This window comes from Zingiber officinale, chromosome 7B (genome assembly GCF_018446385.1).
Source record: "Zingiber officinale cultivar Zhangliang chromosome 7B, Zo_v1.1, whole genome shotgun sequence".
Classification (NCBI taxonomy): Eukaryota; Viridiplantae; Streptophyta; class Magnoliopsida; order Zingiberales; family Zingiberaceae; genus Zingiber; species Zingiber officinale.
Window position 1 is genome coordinate 63,221,224 of NC_055999.1, and position 20,251 is coordinate 63,241,474.

At 36.4% G+C, this 20,251-nt stretch overlaps 1 protein-coding gene and 1 pseudogene across 1 annotated transcript; one reads left to right on the forward strand and one right to left on the reverse strand.

Annotated features, from left to right (window-relative positions):
* Window positions 1–4,861: 4,861 nt before the first annotated feature.
* On the reverse strand, window positions 4,862–7,000 carry LOC122003778 (flavonoid 3',5'-hydroxylase 1-like). Its single transcript, XM_042558798.1, has 3 exons — window positions 6,491–7,000; window positions 5,937–6,398; window positions 4,862–5,625 (listed from the first exon to the last, which is right to left on the reverse strand). The coding sequence occupies exons 1-3, from the start codon at window positions 6,935–6,937 to the stop codon at window positions 4,993–4,995; spliced, it is 1,542 nt and encodes a 513-aa protein (XP_042414732.1). The 5' UTR covers window positions 6,938–7,000; the 3' UTR covers window positions 4,862–4,992.
* Window positions 7,001–19,837: 12,837 nt separating this feature from the next.
* On the forward strand, window positions 19,838–20,014 carry LOC122007467 (annotated as a pseudogene).
* Window positions 20,015–20,251: the final 237 nt, after the last annotated feature.

Below are 20,251 nucleotides of genomic sequence, written 5' to 3' on the forward strand. Positions count from 1 at the left end.
TCTATTTTAAGAAATCTGTTTGAAAGCAGGTCTCAACATCCTTTTTTCCCAACTCGACTTCCACACGAGAGCAGTTGGGAACACTTCTTCCTGACTCAATGATCCACTCAAGACCGACTCTGCTTTCACTCGGCATCTATTCAGGAGCACTCAGTTTTCGCTCGGCATTCACTCGGGAGCACTCGACTTGCACTCGGCAACCACTCGGGAGCCCTGGCATCCACTCCGTTCCTCGGTGCACTCGGTAGCTTCAGTACTCATCTGACTCAGATTCGGTACTCAAGTGACTTAGATTCGGTACTCATCTCACTTAGACTCGACACTCAGTAGACTCATACTCGACTGAACTAGCCCCGATAGTAGTTTGAGATTATATATTCATGTCACTCAATAGATAAAACTAAATTTAAATTTGTAAATTCCAAATATTTCCCCTTTCTATCTCCAACACAATTGTCCAACAGATATTGCTTCTTTTGTCCATGGACAATTTTTGCTCTCAATTATGTGGCTAATTAATGGACGAATACACCTCCAAGCTAGAATAATTCGGATCCCTGATCATTAGGAAGGAGTGGACTTCAGTAATTTAAGGGGGATACGACTGCTAGTTTCCCTTGCCCCTGATGAATTGTTCACTTGTTATTAATTGTATCTTCCTTTTGATTAATATTAATCTGAAATACTACTACACAAACTATTTAACATGGATTTTAATGGTAGTTTGTGGTTTGAGCAATGATATAGGAAAGCTTAGTGTATTGAAAGAATTGCAAGCGCCTTATAAGTCTGCAAGCACTGAGCAATTGGGGATTTAATATATGAATGTTTTGATGTCCATAAATATAAGGTCCACTTCCAACAAGCATTGGGAACTTGAAATAGCTTTAAGTTTTGTATGTGCATTACAATAGCTTGCTATTATTTCTTCATATCTATGGTGATATTGATCCTGGAATGGACATGACTTTGATGTTGAATTCGTTATTTCTTAGAAGATTGATTGATTGCAAATTTAGTGGTCTTATTCCTGATAAAGTGGGTACTCTACCTGATCTCAAAATCTTGTAAGTAGTGGTTTTTGAAACTGTTCTCCTTTTGTACTTGGTGCCTAGATAAGTATAAGTTCGATAGATAATGAATAAGGGTTTAAAACTCATTTAAACTTTTTATCTAGATCTTAGTTTGTCAGCTAAATACTACCGAGTCTTGATGGGCTCTATAATATAATCTCCAATGGTTGTACTTGGAAAGAACAAATTGAATATAATTATTCCTACTTCAACGAATGAAGCTTCACGACAAGATTAACTTGTGTATACTAAAAGTCTAGTTTTTTGTATAAACATTTACTTAAAAATAAGAATCATATTAGTCAAATATCTACATTTATAAGTTAAGTGTAGCTGTTTGATTAATTTATATTGTAGATAACATGGTGTGTGGTGTCACACACAGAAGATCATGTTATCAATTCCTTATAAATTATAAACAGTAGCTCACGACTGAGATGGAAAGGAACAAATCATTGGAATAGTCGTAGTGTAATTAGGTATCAGTTTATCTTGACTGATAAATTACACTAGTACACTCTGAGTGTATTGAGCAGGACCATTTAAGGTAAGTTATTTTTATATTGACTTAATAAAAGAACAAGGCCTTAGTTATTATGGAAGTGTGTGCTCTTAATCCTAATATAATAACAAGTACATATATTTAGTATTTATTTCTTTGATTTATCAAAGGGTGAGATTTTATTCGATAAATCAATAGGCCCGATAAGTTGGAAAATGATATTACTTATAGTGTGTATTGTTGATTATAGAAGGAAACTGTGTCCTAGTAATCTAAGTTGATAATGCCCCCAAGAGGAGCTCATAAGGATTGTCATGTTAAACCCTACAGGTGGACTTAGTCCGACACGACAATAAGGTTGAGTGATACTACTCTTGGACTAAGATATTAATTAAAGTGAGTTGTTAGTAACTCAATTACTTAGTGGATATCCGACATCTTAAACATAGGGAGATTAATACACTCATGATAAGAAGGAGCCCAAAATGTAATTTGGGATTGGTGCGGTAGTTCAATAATAATTCTTTAGTGGAATGAATTATTATTGATGAAATTAAGTTGGGTGTTTGGGGCGAACACGGGAAGCTTAATTTCATCGGGAGACCAAAATCAATTCCTCCTCTCGGTCCCTATCGTAGCCTCTTATTAATAAAGTATTATACCCACGTATACCCACCTTTATACCCATCCTAAGGTGGCCGGCCAAGCAAGTTTGGAATCCAAGTTTGGGCCGGCCAAGCAAATAGGATGAGCCAAGTTGTGTGGTTGGCCCTAAATTGAATCCAAGCTTGGTGTGGTCGGCCACATTAAATTAAAAAGGATTTTATTTTTTAAATCTTTCTTATGTGGATACCATGATTTTAAAAGAGAGTTTAAAATTTAAATCTTTCCTTTTATAGCTTTCTATAAAAGATTAAGTGAAATGTTTGACATCTTTCTTTATTTGTAGTTAAAAGGAAGATTTTAAATTTTGATAAAACTTTCCTTTTATGAAACCATCCTCATGATTTTAAAAGAGAGTTTTAAAATTAAATCTTTCCTTTTATAGTTTCTACAAAAAATTAAGAAAAGATATGATATCTTTCCTTATTTGTAGATTAAAAGGAAGATTTTAATTTTTGATAAAACTTTCCTTTTATGAAACGATGTTCATGATTTTAAAAGAGAGTTTTAAAATTAAATTTTTCATATTATAGTTTCTACAAAAGATTAAGAAAAGATTTGATATCTTTTCTTATTTGTAGATTGAGAGGAAGATTTTAATTTTAAAGATAACTTTCCCTTTTGGAAATCATCCATATGTTTTAATAGAGATATTTTAATTTATAAAATTTCCTTTTATAACAAACCACGAAGGGAAAATTTAATAGAGATTTTTATTTTAAAAATTTCCGGAAACAAATTAGGAAGTTTTAATTCTTGTGATTAAAACTTTCCTTGCTTGGAGAATTAAAGAAAAAGAAATTATTTTTTATCAATTAAATTTTCCTTTTCATGGCAAAGAAAATAAGGAAGTTTTTATTAAAACTTTTCTTATTTTCCAAGACCAAGGATTATAAAAGAGAGGGAGGGGGTGTCTTCATAAAGTGAACTCTCTTCTATTCCTTTCCTCTCTTCCTTAGTGTGGTCGGCCCTCTTATTCTCCCTTTTCCTTTTTTCTTTCATCTCCTTGGCTGAACCTCATCATCTCTTGGTGCTTGGAAGGTGGCCGGATCTTTCTAGGAGAATGAGGAAAAGGAGGTTTTGTTTCTAGCATCCCTTGGAGCTTGGTGGTGGTGGCGGAGACTTGCTATCTCTTGGAGAAATTTGCTTGGCCGAAACTTGGAAGAAGGAAGAAGAAGGGCTTGGGTGGTTCTTGTCTTGGAAGATCGTTGCCCACATAACGCCCGAGATAAGAAGAGGAATACGGTAGAAGATCAAGAGGTTATTGCATACAAAGAAAGGTATAATTAGTAATTATTTTCCGCATCATACTAGTTTTTCTTTGTATGAATTCCAAACACAAGAGGCTAGAGATTCTAGATGTTCAGATTTGTTTAAATTTGTGTTTCTTTTATTTTTCGATCTTGTTATTCGATTATTCTTTTTGGTTAAACCTAAAGTTATATAAGGAAATTAAATATTGAATCTCGTTAAGAGTCTTTGTCGAGGCAGTGGTGGATGTTCTCATACCCAAGAAGGCCAAGTACCTCGCCATGTTTGACCTGGGAGCCGATTTTCGAAATAAATATTTAATTGAATTTGTAACATAGGTGGATTTGGATCTATAATGTTAAGTATCGTTTGCGATTTCGAATTTATTTTCTAAAGAACACAATAGGTTGTTAGGAAAGGTTCAGGACTTATACAAAATTTTTGTACAGGGGAACCGATACGATATTCCTAGGACCAACTAACAATTGGTATCAGAGCTAGTGTTTGCCTCTGTGTGTTTAGTTTTTAGTTCAATTTCCCCCTTTGATTACATGCTTCTCTTGGACCTTCTTTGCTCTAGACCATCTCTCACACAACTCTCCTTCTCTCTCTTGAATGCACAAGACTTCAATGATGTAGATAACTCGTATTGCAACTACGAGCGAGATCGTCCGTAGCCACGAGATCAACAGTATTAGGAGAGATTATGCAAGAGAGACGATGAAAAATTCGTTCCGAATGAATTTTAAAATTCGTCCGTTCATTATTTAAGGATAGATAAAACAAAGGAAATCCACTGAATAAACAAAGGAAAAAAAATCTAATATATTAGAGTATTATTTAAAGAAAATCTAGTATATTTTCTATTCAATTGAGTATCATTTAAAGAAAATCTAGTATATTCGAGTATATTTTCTATTAAAATTGCCTTTCATATTTTTAGGTATAAATAGTCTAAAAATGAGTATAATTCCTATTAAATTCAGCATTTTAAACTATAATTGAGTATATTTTCTATTAAATTGAGTATGCATTTTTTTCCTATTTAATATAATTTCTCTTAAATTCAGTACCATTTGAAAAAAAATCTTGTATATTTTTCATCTAATTGAGTATCATTTAAAGAAAATCTAGTATATTTTCCATTCAATTGAGTATCATTTAAAGAAAATCTAGTACAATTTCCATAATATACTAGATTCTAGTTTAATATACTGAATTTAAGAGAATTTATACTCATTTTTAGATTTTTTATACTTAAAATATTATAGGTAATTAGGTAAGTATATTAGACTAGGGAGTGAAAATTAAATTTTTTTTTTCTAATGTAAGTGCATGTAAAATTATGTTTACCAATGGGACTCCATGCAAATTTTCCAATAAAACAAAGGAAATCCACTAAATAAACAAAGGAAAAAAATTTCCAAAAGGTGGAAACTTTTTCCTAATTTTTATTTCCGCATTCTGAAACAAAAAAAAAAACTCCTAAATAAATAGGAGCCGTCAGCCTTCGTACACATTCAGCGCAAGTCGAGGTTTGACAACCGCCAACACCGGCGCAGTCTTCTGCAAAGCGATCCCAAACGTCTCGCCCATGTCCAACTTCGCCCCCTCCGGCAGCTCCCAGTCGAAGGCATGGATGAGGGACCCCAGCATGTACTGCACCAGCACCACCCCCATGCGGACGCCCGCACAGATCCGACGCCCGGCGCCGAAGGGTATGAGCTCGAAGTCATTGCCGGTGGGGTCGACCTTGGCGCCCGGCCCTCCGGGCATGAACCGGTCTGGGTCGAACTCCAACGGGCTCGCCCACACCTTGGGGCTCCGGCCGATGGCCCAGATGTTGACCAGGAGCTTGGTGTTCGGGGGGATGTAGTAGCCGCCGACCTCGCAGGCTTGGGTGGAGAGGCGAGGGAGGTTGAGGGGCGTCGACGGGTGCTTCCGGAACGACTCTTTGCAGATGGCTCGGAGGTAGGGGAGGTTGGGGATGTCGGATTCTTCCAGCCGCCGGTTCCGCCCCACCACCACGTCCATCTCGGCCTGGGCTCGTCGGAGGATGGTCGGGTTCAGCAGCATTTCCGCCATCGCCCATTCTATCGTTCCGGTGGAGGTGTCGGTGCCCGCAGTGAAGAGATTCTAAAAATAAATAAATAAATAAATAAATAAAATGATTATTTTAAATAAAAAATAACCCACGAATCGTGGTATCGGTTGTGGAGCTGCTGAGTGGCAGACTCCACTTAAAAAAACGCATTCTCGCCCAATCTCAAATTTTTAGAAAAACTACGTCTTACCGTTGCATGGTGCCGGGGGCAAAGCCTGTCGTTTGTGATAATGAGGGTTTCTTATTTTTATCAACACGTGGAAGTCACCCGTAACGGTTCGAAACACGTGGAAGTCAACGGAGAGCACGTGACCAATATGTAAAAAGGCCATTTTTGTCTTACCAAAAGAAGAGCCTTGATGTTGTCCGGCGTCAGCTTCTCCTCCTCCACCGCCGCCGCTGGCAACGCCGATTGCCTCTCCATGAAGATGTCGAGCAAGTCTGACCTCCCCCGGCGCTCCTTCCTGGTCGCCTCGTGCTCCTCCACCATCCGTTCCAGCACCTTGTCGAACCGCTTGTGCACCCGCCGCATCTCCCCCTCCAGCCCCTGCAGGTCCAGCCACGCCACCGCCGGTATGAAGTCGCCGATGTTGAACTGCCCCGCCAGCGTCATCAGCTCCACCACCATGTCTTTGAACTCGTTCGACTCCGACCCTTGCTCCTCGAACACTCGCCGGCTCAGGATCACCTGCCCGATCATGTTCGCTATAGTGTAAATCAGCGTCGCCGCCACCGCCACGGGCTTTCCCTCGCCGGACGCCGACAGCATCCCCTGCAGCATCCGCCCCACCTCCTCCCTCCGGTACTGCCACAAAGCGAAAAAAAAAACGCTAGAAAACTCCGGCGTCGACGCAAATTAAAATCACATTCACGGCACTGGTCTACACATGCACGCACCGGTCCCCAAGCGTTGAGCGCGCCGGCGCCGAGCATGTGGAGGTTGCAGAGCTTGCGCAGGAGCTTCCACTTGGGGCCGTAGGGCGCGAACACCATGTCCTGTCCTTCGTACGCCAGCCGGATCGGCGCGGCGTCGACAGGCCTGTCGGCGAAGGCCGCGTCGAGCGTCTTCAAGAACACCCTCGCGGCCTCCGGCGACGACGCCACCACGACATCCGAGCTCCCCAGCCGGAGCCCCATCACGGGGCCGTACCGCTCCGCCATTCTCGCCAGCGACACGTGCGGCGCACGCCCCAGCAGCGGCAGAGCCCCCACCACCGGGAACCCCCGCGGCCCCGGCGGCGGCCGCCGCCCGCCGCCCGCCACCCGTCGCCCTATCCACCGAACGAACCAGAACAGAGCCACGCAGAGCAGGACCTCGCGCACCAGAAACATCACCGCCGCCATAGGGAATCTCACACTTCTTGGCGATAGAATTCGTGGAAAGGGACGCGAATTTATAAGAAAGGGAAAGGACAGACGAGTTAATCGAAATTAATAATTAGAGTGCCATCGGAAATTTATATATAATTTTTGAGCAAAAACTTAAATAATATATTTTCCAAGTAGTAGATATGCACGTGCGCTCGCGTCTGTTGCACCTACCAAATAAACAGTAACAACAGTTTATCCGTAATAAAAAAATAAATTAGAAAATATTTAAGAGTGGCGCATATACAATAAATTTTAATTTTAATTGATTTATTTGTTTCAATAATAATTATTATTATTTAAGTAATAAAACAGAATTAATATAATCACTGTTGAATGATCATATTTTTTATTTAAAAATATTATTTTCATATTTATCATCGTGTCAATTTCTTATAAGATTATTTCTTATTTGCTCCATATAGTTTAGGTAAATTACTAACCCATATATAGTTGAAGTTAACGAATACCCAAAGACATAGGTAAGTTTTAAAATTATTAAATCATGTATCAAATTTTACTTTTTACCCCTTCATATTTACTCACACCTACCTTAATCGATTGTTATATCATAACAATCAATTCTAAATAGTTATAAAATGAACAACTACCGTCTAATAATTGATTAAAAATTTTAATTAATATTTAAAAAATTACTGATATTAACATGGATGGCTAGATAAATACATAAATCTGATTTTATATCTTTTCGAACACTCTAGTTCAGTTAATCACTTTTGGTCGAAATCAATTGATTGACTAGTCATTTGTATTTGTCTAATTTTTCTGATTATATTCATTTCCTCACCCATAAATGTAAGTATTAATTTTTGGAAAGTTGTCCGGAGGCTATGGTGTAGTGAAAGGGTGTCTAGTTGTTAGGGACAGATCTAAAATTTTAAATTTGAGGGTCGCATATTAAATGATGAGCACCATCGGATTAATTATATATATTTAATTTTAGAGGAGCCAAAGTGGATTTCAAGAGAAATCTACCGATTAAATTGATGGAATTCGTCTGAGGCTGAAGATCCTTTTCTTCATGATTTTTAAATTAAGAGTAATTGTTCTTTAAGCAAAAGTGATATTGCTTATCTAAAACAACATAATATCATTGATTTCATGATAAAATTATAAATAAATAAATCATGAAGAACATTTTACTTAATACATCGATTTTTTTTGTACTAGAGCGATCAAACATCCAACAAAACATTTTACATCTATTGAAATTTGATCTCATGATCTATTCAATTAAATATTCATATATGTATTAATTATATCAACACGTGGAAATAATAATTATTTTTTAATAGATTTATACAAGTGGTCATCATTCCATGAATAATTTTCATCATTGTGTCTCTTTCAATCGGTCAGCACAAATAATATTAAATTAATAAATTCTGACTTTAAAGCATCTGTTCTATGTTAGTGTGAAAATTTATGTTAATTATTATCTTCTATGTTGATAAATATTTTTCATTGTCAAGTAATACATATTTTTCAGTTCAACATCTATTATTTTTCTAGCGGTAATTTATCAAAAGATGTAGATAGAGATTTAAATTTATCAAAAATCGTATGCTACTTTAATATTTATCAAAGAATGTATTTTTTTAAATGCATTTCTTATTTTACTCTCATGATAATTTGATTTTTTCTACCGTTTTCTTTTCTTCACTATATTTCTCTCTTCTCTTTTTTTATCAGCAGAACATATGGACAACATTAAACAATTTTTTCATAATATTTTAATACATTTGAAGAAGCAAAAATAAACAACGAATAGCATATTTGAACTCCTTGCAATTTCAGAAATCCACTCGAACTAAAATGAGTGCAATCGGAACTCTCTAGGTCGATCAGTAGGTTTCGGTCAAAACCCACTGATGGACCAAGAGAGCTCCGATTGCACTCATTTCAATTTCTATGAATTTCTAAAATTACAAGGAGTTCAAATATGATGTCCATTATTTATTTTGATTTTTCATAAATGTTAACATACAAAATCAAAGAATCGGCAAAAAAATCCACGTTAGGCCTGATATGGAATATATCATGCCTACGTTGGGCCTGATATGAGACCATATTAGACCCAACGTGTAGTTTTTTGTCGATTCTTTAATTTTACATGTTAATCTATGAAAAGTCAAAATAAATAATGGACACCATATTTGAACTCCTTGTAATTTTAGAAATCCATAAAAACTGAAATGGGTGCAATCGGAGCTCTTAAGTGGGTTTTGGTCAAAACCCACTGATGGACCTAGAGAGTTCCGATTGAACATATTTCAGTTCCTATGGATTTCTGATATTGCAAGGAGTTCAAATTTGGTGTCTCTTATTTATTTCGACTTTTTATAGCTGTTAACATGCAAAATCAAAGAATCAGCAAAAAACTACACGTTGGGCCTGATATGGACTCATATCAGGCCCAATGTGGGCCTGATATGGAATCATATCAGGCCCAACATAGACCTGATATGATTCCATATCAGACCCAACTTCCATGTTACAAAAATTCAACAGCCTTTTCTGATAGTCGTGGTTTACATGTGACCCGGTAATACTCAATGTATTTTTTACAGATTGAGTTTAGAGATTATACATGCTTTGTGTATATGAAAAATAATAAAACGATTGATTATGAAAAAAGGTCGTCGTTGTGGTAATTTCTCTGACTGTGACAGCTGCAAAATAGATAACTAACTTTGGTTATAACTAGATGATTAATCATTCAGGTGCAATTTAATCATTCGAGATTTTAACTGTGCTTAATCCAACAAAACAAGAGGATAGTAAATTAGTTTAAACTTGCATGTTAGTCAGATCCTTACATCATTCAAGCAACCCCTTTCACAAATTTTCAAAGCTCTGCTTTATTTTCCCTCTCTTTTTTTGTTACCAAAATTGAAGGTATTTAGAATGGCCAACAAAGTGCATTTTTAAAGTTTAGGATGTAACCAATTTAGTTAATCTTTAACAAGAACTTACTAATTCATTCAGAATGAAACATATAAATCTTACATACCAATATTTTCCTATGCGGAAGGAAACATACTAGAAACTGAAATCTACAACAATAAAAAGGTTGAATTTTTGCAACATGGAAGTTGGGCTTGATATGGAATCATATCAGGTTCACGTTGGGCTTGATATGATTCCATATCAGGCCCACGTTGGGCTTGATATGAGTCCATATCAGGCCCAACGTGTAGTTTTTTGTCGATTTTTTGATTTTACATGTTAACAACTATGAAAAGTTGAAATGAATAAGAGATACCAAATTTGAACTTCTTGCAACATCAGAAATTTATATGAACTAAAATGGGTTCAATCGGAGCTCTCTAGGTCCATCAGTGGCACTGATGGACCTAGAGAGCTCAAATTGCACCCATTTCAGTTTCTATGGATTTCTAAAATTACAAGGAGTTCAAATATGGTGTCCATTATTTATTTTGACTTTTTATAGATGTTAACATGTAAAATCAAAGATTGGCCAAAAAAGCCCACGTTGGGCCTGATACTTGATATGATTCCATATCAGGCCCAACGTGGACCTTTTTGCTGATTCTTTGATTTTATATGTTAACATCTATGAAAAGTCAAAATAAATAATGGACACCAAATTTGAACTCCTTGTAATTTTAGAAATCCATAGAAACTGAAATAGGTGCAATCGGAGCTCTCTAAGTTCATCAGTGGGTTTTGACCGAAACACACTGATCGACCTAGAGAGCTCCGATTGCACTCATTTTAGTTCCAGTGGATTTCTGAAATTGCAAGGAGTTCAAATATGTTATTCGTTATTTATTTTTGCTTCTTCAAATGTATTAAAATGTTATAAAAAAATTATCTAATGTTGTCCATATGTTCTGCTGATAAAAAAAGAGAAGAGAGAGAAATATAGTGAAGAAAAGAAAATGGTAGAAAAAATCAAATTGTCAAGAGGGTAAAATAGGAAATGCACTTAAAAAAATACGTTCTTTGATAAATACCAAAGTAGCATACGCCTTTTGATAAATTTAAATTTCTACCTACGCCTTTTAGTAAATTGTCATTTTTCTAAAGCATTCTATAATTGTTTTACCACTCCTCCTAAAGGATCCATCCTTGGGCTCCCAAATTCCAAGTCAATCACAACTTCCAAGACAATCAGATGACTATCATTGAATTTGACAATCTCCCTTTTCTTTTAATACGTAGTTGCTTTCGCCTATAATGAAATTAACACTAATAATTAATTATTTTTTATTTTTTGGGGTAGGGTCCCCTAAGACTTAAGCTAAATTCGTCACGGTTAATTATCATTCAGATATTCATGATTTAATTTTTAATTATGATATTTTTCTAGAAATTTTTCTCCAAATGTGACTCATGACCAAAGGATACTAAGCTTTTGGACTATCCGTCAGGAGCGCTTCCTAATTCACCCTAATGGGCGGTGGAAAATTTCTGTTAGACCTGATTGATCACCCCAGATTCAATGTTACCTTACCTACTTAATCATTATTTTTTAGAAGGTTGATCCATTCCAATTTGATGTTTTGATGTATATAATTTCATACCATAAAAGAGAAGAAATTCATGGATCATGCATGTGCACCTGAATTAAATCCATCTTACCTCGAGGCACTATGTAGTCTGCATAGTTAGAGTTGTCAATTTAGATTAGTCTCGCTGAATTTGTTGGGACCTTTGACACCGGTTAGAGGAAGGGTGAATAGCTCCTCACCCAAATTGTCACTTCTTACGTATTTGTTAGCGCAACAAAAATACAAACAAATATGAGTATGAAAGCTAAACCCTAATAGACAAGAAAGAACACCAAACCTCACACGTTCATGTAACATAGTTCGAAGATAACTTACTCCTACTCCACAGCATGTTAGTAAGGTGGATGACCTCTATGATCTTTCGATGGATCAATCCCCGAAAAACCTCCAGTTAACACAATCACCTTGTGGGTGGAGAAACCTCACAACAATCTTGCTCAAGAACACTTGAGCACACTTTGGATTGTTAGAACATTTGGGAGACTTCTAATAGACTTTAACCAAACTTATTTCATCACCAAGACTAGCCACCTCGAGCTCTATTAAATAGAGCTCTGGGAGAATAGCAAAATTTGTTCCTGCCGTTATCAGTCAACTGACCACACCACCAATCAACTAGTCCTCTGTGGAATTCGACCATTGCAACCCAACGACTTGATACCAGTTGGCTGGTGTCAAGACCAGTTGACTGATCCACTTTGATTGAGAGAACAGAAACATTTTGTTGTCTCCCAGTCTAATCACCAGTCGATTGGTATATACATCAGTTAACTAGTAAACCCTAAACCTAGGGTTTACCTGAGTACACTCTCTCATGCACTCGTCCTCGCCCGCACAACTTTGACCTTGCCTTCTAGCCTCCTCTATCAGCCTTGAGTCCCTCATATGTTTCTCCATCCTTCACGCTTTGCCTTCAAGAGCTTCCTTCGACCTTGTCCTTATTGTCGGGTCTTACATTGCCAAGAGACTCCTCGCTTCGAGACTTCAATCTTGCCAAGACACACTTGGACTTACGTTGCCAAGACTATATTCTTGGACTTATACCGCCAAGACTCCACTTGAACTTTCACTTTTGCCAAGATCATACTTGGACTTTCCTTATTGTACCTGCATCCTACACACTCATAAGTGCATATCAAATGCAATAAATAACCTAACTTAAATCTTTGCCTAAATCTCAAAACCTAGGGTCACACGAATTGCTCCAGCAATCTCTCCCTTTTTGATGTTTGATAATCCGTTTAAGTTAGGAAAATAATATAGCAATACATATGTAAAAAAATATGCAAGTCAACTCATGCATAAATCATGGAACCTAATCATAGGCTCCCCTTTCACCTAAGCTCCCCCTTGAGCTAGGATTTCTTATAAAGGTATTAGGTTTCCCACTTAAATCTAAACTTCTTCCCCTTTTTAATACATCAAAAAGAGTTCTGATAATATCCTAATTATTAGACTCTTTAACCTCTAATGATTATAATTATTATGTATTAATCCCCCATAAGATTATATACATGTATATCATCCTTTTGGTCATTTTTTATTGCTAAAAAATAGTTTCAGATTGTATCAATCGACTACCCTATGCCCCAATCGACTACTCTCACCAAAATAACCTCATAGAACTATTTTGTGTTCAATGAATATTGTTACCAGTCAACTGGTATCTGAGCCAATCGATTGACACCTATTTTTAGCCCAAACTACATTTTGAATCCAATTTTAGAAATGTACCAAAAATTTCATAAATCTCTAAAAATCCTCAAATTTTTTTGGAGATGTCTGTTTTACTATTTTCTACTTCATTAAAAATATATTTATCATGAATCCCAATATTGACATAAAATTCAAAACTATCTGAATGGTTCAATTGAATCTTGATCTAAAATCCTAGTTTTGGTTTTCTCTTGATGTATCTACTCATATTAAACCACAATGCATCCCTAACATTAGTTTATATGACATTTATATATTTAAAACTAATTTTTATGTAATATGAATCTCATTTCTTATTTTCATGTATGAATCACATCCCAAATGTCCCAACCAACTAGATTAGAGATTCAAGTTCATCTCTAACCCCTTGACATATTTCATGACCCATTTAGAATCCCAAGCATGGTTCTCTTGAAATCTATTGACCATGAGTCCCAAATTGACTCTTTGAGCTCCTCCTAGAGCTCTTAATCATAACCACCTCCCTAGGTGGCTCCTCCACTATGGCTAGGCTACATTGGTGCACCTTGGGTGACACTTGGCCTATAAACCTGACATTCTTAATCTTAGACATCTCGTCCTTGGTTAATTTCTTCTTGTTCTTAAATAACTTTTCCTTGTCATTTCTTGACCACTCCTTGCTGTATTCATATGTTATCCTAGTATACGGTTCTCCCTTTGCCTTGGAGCATTCCCCTCTGTCATTTTCATTTGCAATTATTGCATGTGATATTCTTTTGACCTTAGGGACCTCTACTATAGCATAACTGCTAAAGTGTTCCATGGGTAACTTCCCCTTACCCTTGTTTGATAAAGACCGGTATCCCAAACCGGATCTATCACTCTTCTTGGGTCTTTGACTACCCAAAATTCTATCAACTCCTTTAGATCCACCAATGAATCTATCTAGAAACTTTTCTACCCTATCAAGCTTCTCTCTCAAGGCATGATTTTCCAATTCTAGATTTCTAACTCTAGAATCCACTTGTCCACCATGGACATTCCTAGACCTATCCACCTTTCTAGGCATATGTTTCTTGGGATTAATGCCTAGGTTTTCATTCACTTTCCTTCCCTTAGGCAAATTAGTTTGGGTTTTGTTTTGTCTACTTTTGAAAATGATTTCCTAGGGTTATCACCTATTTTAACCTTATTCCTATCATTATATCTAAAATTATGATTTTACATAGGTAAATAACAATTATTCCTACCATGCATGAAAGAATTTAAATTTATATTCAAATTTAAACTAGGGTTTATCTTACCCTTTACCTTTGAAGCTCTCCCTTGACTTGAACTCCTCTTCTTCTCCCATTTCTTCAAGTGTGTCAATTTCTTGAGTTCTCTTTTCCTTGGACACTTCATGTGGTAGTGATCACATTCACCACCCGTGAAACATCTAATATGCTTCTTCTCCTTCTTCTTCCTACAACTCATATTAGTTTATAAATTAACTTTTATGAGTTTAGGAGTTACCTCTTTTACCTTTTTAGCAATGGACACCTATCTTGTAGTGTCCCACTTCACCACACTCAAAGCACTTGATGTGGGTTTTCTTATTCTTCTTGGTAGTTGAGGTGATTGAGGATTCCAAGACCTCTTCTTCACTTATATTGGACTCTTCTTTCTCACTTGAAGATGTAGACGGTTCTACTTCTTTCTCCTCTTCGGATGTCGAGCTCATCTCCGCATCCGATTGATCCTTCTTCTCTTCTTAGACCAATGAGTCATTCTCCTTGGGCTCCTCCATTTCTCGTTCTTGTATAGGGTATTCATGAAGAGCAATCACTTTTCTCCATAGCTTATGAGCACATTTATATTCACCTACACGTGACACAATATTAGGAGGTAATAAATTCAACACAATTCTCAATTCTAGTTATCTCCTTATCTGTCTTCGATTTCTCTCTTTGCTCCTTGATCCAATACCGAGGTTAGAGACGCTTCCCCTTCTTGTCCGTTGGAACTTCGAAAGGAACTTCCAATGTGGTTCAATGGTCCTAATATATTTAGAACCACATCTTTAACCGCTTCCTCTAATACTTGAAATCATCTCGATTGTATGGAGGTGCGATTCAGATATCCCATCCTAGTGGTCATTTCGACTCCATCTTCTTCCTCTAGCACTTGCTCCTTCTGGCGATTAGTCCAATAAAGAGACACCCTGCTCTGATACCAATTGTTGGGGCCTTTGACACCGGCTAGAGGGGTGGCTAAATAGCTCCTCACCAAACCGTCGCTTCCTACGTATTCGTTAGCGCAATGGAAATACAAACAAATAAGAGTATGAAAGCTAAACTCTAATAGACAAGAAAGAACACCAAACCTCACACGTTCATGTAACATGATTCGAAGATAACTTGCTCCTACTCTACGGCGTGTCCTTAAAGTGGATGATCCCTGTGATCCTTCGGTGGATCAATCCTCAAAAAACTTTCGGCTCTCCTTATGAGTGGAGAAACCTCACCAGAATCTCGCTCAAGAACACTTGAGCACACCTTGGATTGCTAGAGCACTTGAGAGACTTCTAATAGACTTTAACAAAGCCTATTTCATCACCAAGGTCAGCCACCCTGAGTTCTATTAAATAGAACTTGGGGAGAACAACAAAGTTGTTCATGTTGGAATGTATACTAAAAGTCTAGCTTTTTGTAAATATTTATTTAGAAATAAGAATCACATTGGTCAAATGTCTATATTTATGCTAAGTGTAGTTGTTCATTTAATTTATATTGTAGATAACATGGTGTGAGGAGACACACAGAAGATCATGTTATCAGATCCTTATAAATTATAAATAGTAACTCACAACCAAGATGGAATGAGACAAACCATTGGAGTGATTGTAGTGTAATTTGGTAATAGTTTATCTTGACTATAATATTACACTAGTACACTACGAGTGTATTGAGTATGACCATTTGAGGTAGTTTCTTTTTATACTGACTATATAAAAGAACAAAACCTCTGTTATTATGGAAGTGCATACTTTTAATCATGATATAATAACAAGCACATATTTTAATATTTATTTCTTTAATTTATCAAAGGGTGTAATTTAGTTTATTAAATCAATAGGCTCGATAAGTTGGGAAATGATATTATTTATATGGTGTGTTGTTGATTATAGAATGAAACTGTGTTCTAGTAATCTAGGTTGATGATGCCCCCTTGAGGAGTTCATAAGGATTGTCATGTAAACCTTGCAGGTCGACTTAGTCCGACATGACGATAAGGTTGAGTGGTACTACTCTTGGAGCTAGATATTAATTAAGTGAGTTGTCAGTAACTCATTTAGTTAGTGGACATTCAATATCTTAAACACAGGGAGACTAACACACTCATGATAAGAAGGAGCCCATATTGTAATATGAGATTGGTGCGGTAGTGCAATAATAACTCTTTAGTGGAATGAGATATTATTGATGAACTTGAGTTGGGTGTTTGGGGCGAACAAGGGATGCTCAAGCTCATTGGGAGACCAAAACTAATTTCTCCTCTAGGTCCCTATTGTAGCCTCTTATATAAAGCCTTATGTCCACCCAAAATCCTAGCTTCTTAAGGCCCAAGCTAGGGTCGGCCAAGCCTTGCTTGGAGACCAAGCAAGGGGTCGGCCAAGCTAAGCTTGGAGCCCAAGCTAGGGCCGACGAAGCCTTGCTTGGTGCCCAAGCAAGGAGCCGACCACACACAAGAAGAAAAGGAAGTTTTATTTTTTGTAAAATCTTTCCTTTTATAGAGATCCATAAAAAGGATTTAAAAGGATGATTTTAATATAAAACTTTCCTTTTTTAGATTGGTCACAAAAGGAAATAAAAAGAGTTTTTATTTTGTTAAAAACTTTTCTTTTATGATGGTTTTAAAAGAGAGTTTTAAATTTTAAAACCTTTCCTTTTATAGCTTTCTACAAAGAAATAAAAGAGAGATTTGAAATCTTTCCTTATTTGTAGTTATCTATAATGTGAAAGAAAGATTTTAATTTTTGTTATAAAACTTTTTTTTTTGTAACCATATTTTATTTTAAATCTTTTCTTTTATAGATATCCATAAAAGGATTTAAAAGAGAGAGAGATTTTAATTTATAAAACATTCCTTTTATAACTATCCACAAAAGGGATTTTAAAAAAGAGATTTTAATTTTGTTTAAAATCTTTCCTTGCTTGGAGCACAAGCTTATGGCCGACCATGTCATGGGAGAAAAGGAAGTTTTATTTTTTGTTATAAAACTTTCTTTTTTTGACAAGACCAAGGAATATAAAAGAAAAGGAGGGGGTGCCTCATCTCATAACACATCTTCTATTCTTCCTTGGTGGCCGACCCTTGTTCTTTCTCTTCTCTCCTTTTGTTTTCTCTCTTGGAGGCTTACGACATCAATTGTGGGAGATCTCTTGGTGGCCGATTGCTTGAAGGAGAAAAAGAAGAGAAGGAAGCTCTCTTGTTTAGCATCCCTTGGAGGTTATTTGGTGGCCAGATCTTAGAAGCCTTGGAAGAAGCTTGACTGATTTCATCTTGGAAGATCGTCGCCCACACGACGCCCAACAGAAGGAGAGGAATACAATAGAAGATCAAGAGGTCTATAAGCTATAAAAGGTATAACTATTTATTAGTTTCCGCATCATAACTAATTCATCTTTTGTATAGATTTTGAAAAACCAAACACAAGAGGTTATCAGTTTTAAGTTATCGTTTTGTTATCGATCTTATTTTTCGATTTCATGTTTCGATAATGTGTTTCTATTGAGGTCTCTATAGTTAAACCTAGTTTACTGTAAGAAGTTAAATATCCAATTTCTTTGTGAGAATTTGTTTAGGAAGTAGTGGATGATCCCATACCCAAGAAGGCCTAGTGCCTCGCCATGTTTAACCTGGAAGCAGATCTTTGAATAGATATTTGATAACTTCTGTAATGTGGTTTAACTTAGGAAGATTACATAGGTTGAACTTGGAGTAAGAATGTTAAGTTTTGTTCCAAATCCAAGTTTAACTTCTAAAGGAAAATTTGGATTAATAATGTTAAACATCATTGGCAATCCAAATTTAACTTTAGTAGAGCACATAGGTAGCTAGGATAGTTCTATGCTTGTACAAATTTTTGTACAGGGGAACTAGGACGGTATTCCGAGTAGCAACCAACAGTTCCTGCCATTACCAGTCGACTAGTCCTCTGTAGAATTCGACCGTTACAATTCAACGGCTCGATACCAATCGATTGGTGCTAAGACTAGTCGACTGGTCCACTTTGGTTGAGATAATAGAAGCATTCTATTTTCTCTCAGTCCAACCACTAGTCGACTAGTACATACACCAGTCGACTAGTACATACACCAATCGACTGGTAGACCCTAAAGCTAGAGTTTACCCAAGTACATTCTCTCATACACTCGTTCTCGCCCGCACAACCTTAACCTTGTCTTCTAGCCTCCTCTATCAGCCTTGTGTCCCTCAGATGCTTCCACATCCTTCAAGCTTTACCTTTAAGAGTTTCCTTCAACCTTGCCCTTATTGTCGGGTCTTCCATTACCAAGAGACTCCTCTCTCCGGGACTTCAACCTTACCAAGTCACACTTGGACTTACGTTGCCAAGACTACATACTTGGACTTATACCACCATGACTTCACTTGGACTTTCACCTTTATCAATATCACACATGGACTTTCCTTATTGTATCTGCATCCTGCACACTCACAAGTGCATATCAAATATAACAAATAACCTAACTTAAACCTTTGTCTAAATATCAAAACCTAGGGTCACATCGATTGCTCTAATAGGGTTGGCCCATCCTGCTAAATAACTTCAACAGATTAAGTTGAAATGTTATCAACTCAAGTCCACCATGAGCCGATCCGCCTAGGCCCGCCACTCGCGTGAGTCAACCTGTAACGGGCTTGGGCTGACCCGCTGATTGAGAAACACATATAAAGCAAGTTTTATGTTAATTTATTATATTTCTTCGTTATAATTTTTAAATAAAAATAGTACTTTTTATCAAACATGAGTACACGTTAGTGTCCATTTACATTTAAAATACTTATTTATAGATACATTTGATTGATGAAATCTTTCTGAAGTAAAATATTGAAGATATGAAACTTATTATTATTATTCTTTTAAAATTTTTGATGGATCCGTGGGTTGGTCCGCCTAACCCGCAACTCACCTTAGATTGGGTTGGAGATTTTCCAACCCACTAAGATAATGGATCGGCCCACTTCGCCAAATAGCTGGTCCGTCATGGGTCGACCCGCCCTGCCACGAGTTACCTCGTCTAACAATTCTATGCACAGTTGGAAGGTTCAAGGTTTGAATTTCTATTACACGATGGATTGCTGTATATCTTATTATTATTATTATTTAATTAATAATTTGAACTCTTTAATAACTAATTTTGGTGAACCCTAAAATAAAATTATATTAATATCATTTTTTCTTTTCATACTAAAAATAATTGTAAGACTTATTAGTAATTTTCTCTGGTTATTTTATATATATATATAATATATTTATACTGTCATAGTTTTCTTTAGTTTTACATCTTAGGATTGACAACACCGTGAATGAAAAAACTTTTATGAATATCTTGGGCCAACAATGTTAGAAAGCATACTTTTCGTGACCTTTTGGCTAAGATTAAGTGTAGTATATGTTCTTATTAGTTTAATATTTAATATAAAAAATTAAATTATTTTTTTATAAGGGAGAGTTTTATGCTAGCTTACTACTAGAGTTTTTGAATGTCGTCCTTACGTTGTACTACTGCATGGGTCTAACGTACCTTTATCAAATTCAATTTATGAGCTTAGAGTGCTAATTTATATATTTTTTTTCATATATTATATTATATTTGTAATGTGTGTGCCACGATGACTAGTAGTTTATAAAATAATAGTATCACATATAAATTTGGGTCGATTGTTGTGGATACAGAAGCTCTGTAGATTACTTACCTTTACAAGTGTTATTATTATTAGACGAAGGTCTTTAATCGGGACTAATTATACTAGACCATCCCGGATG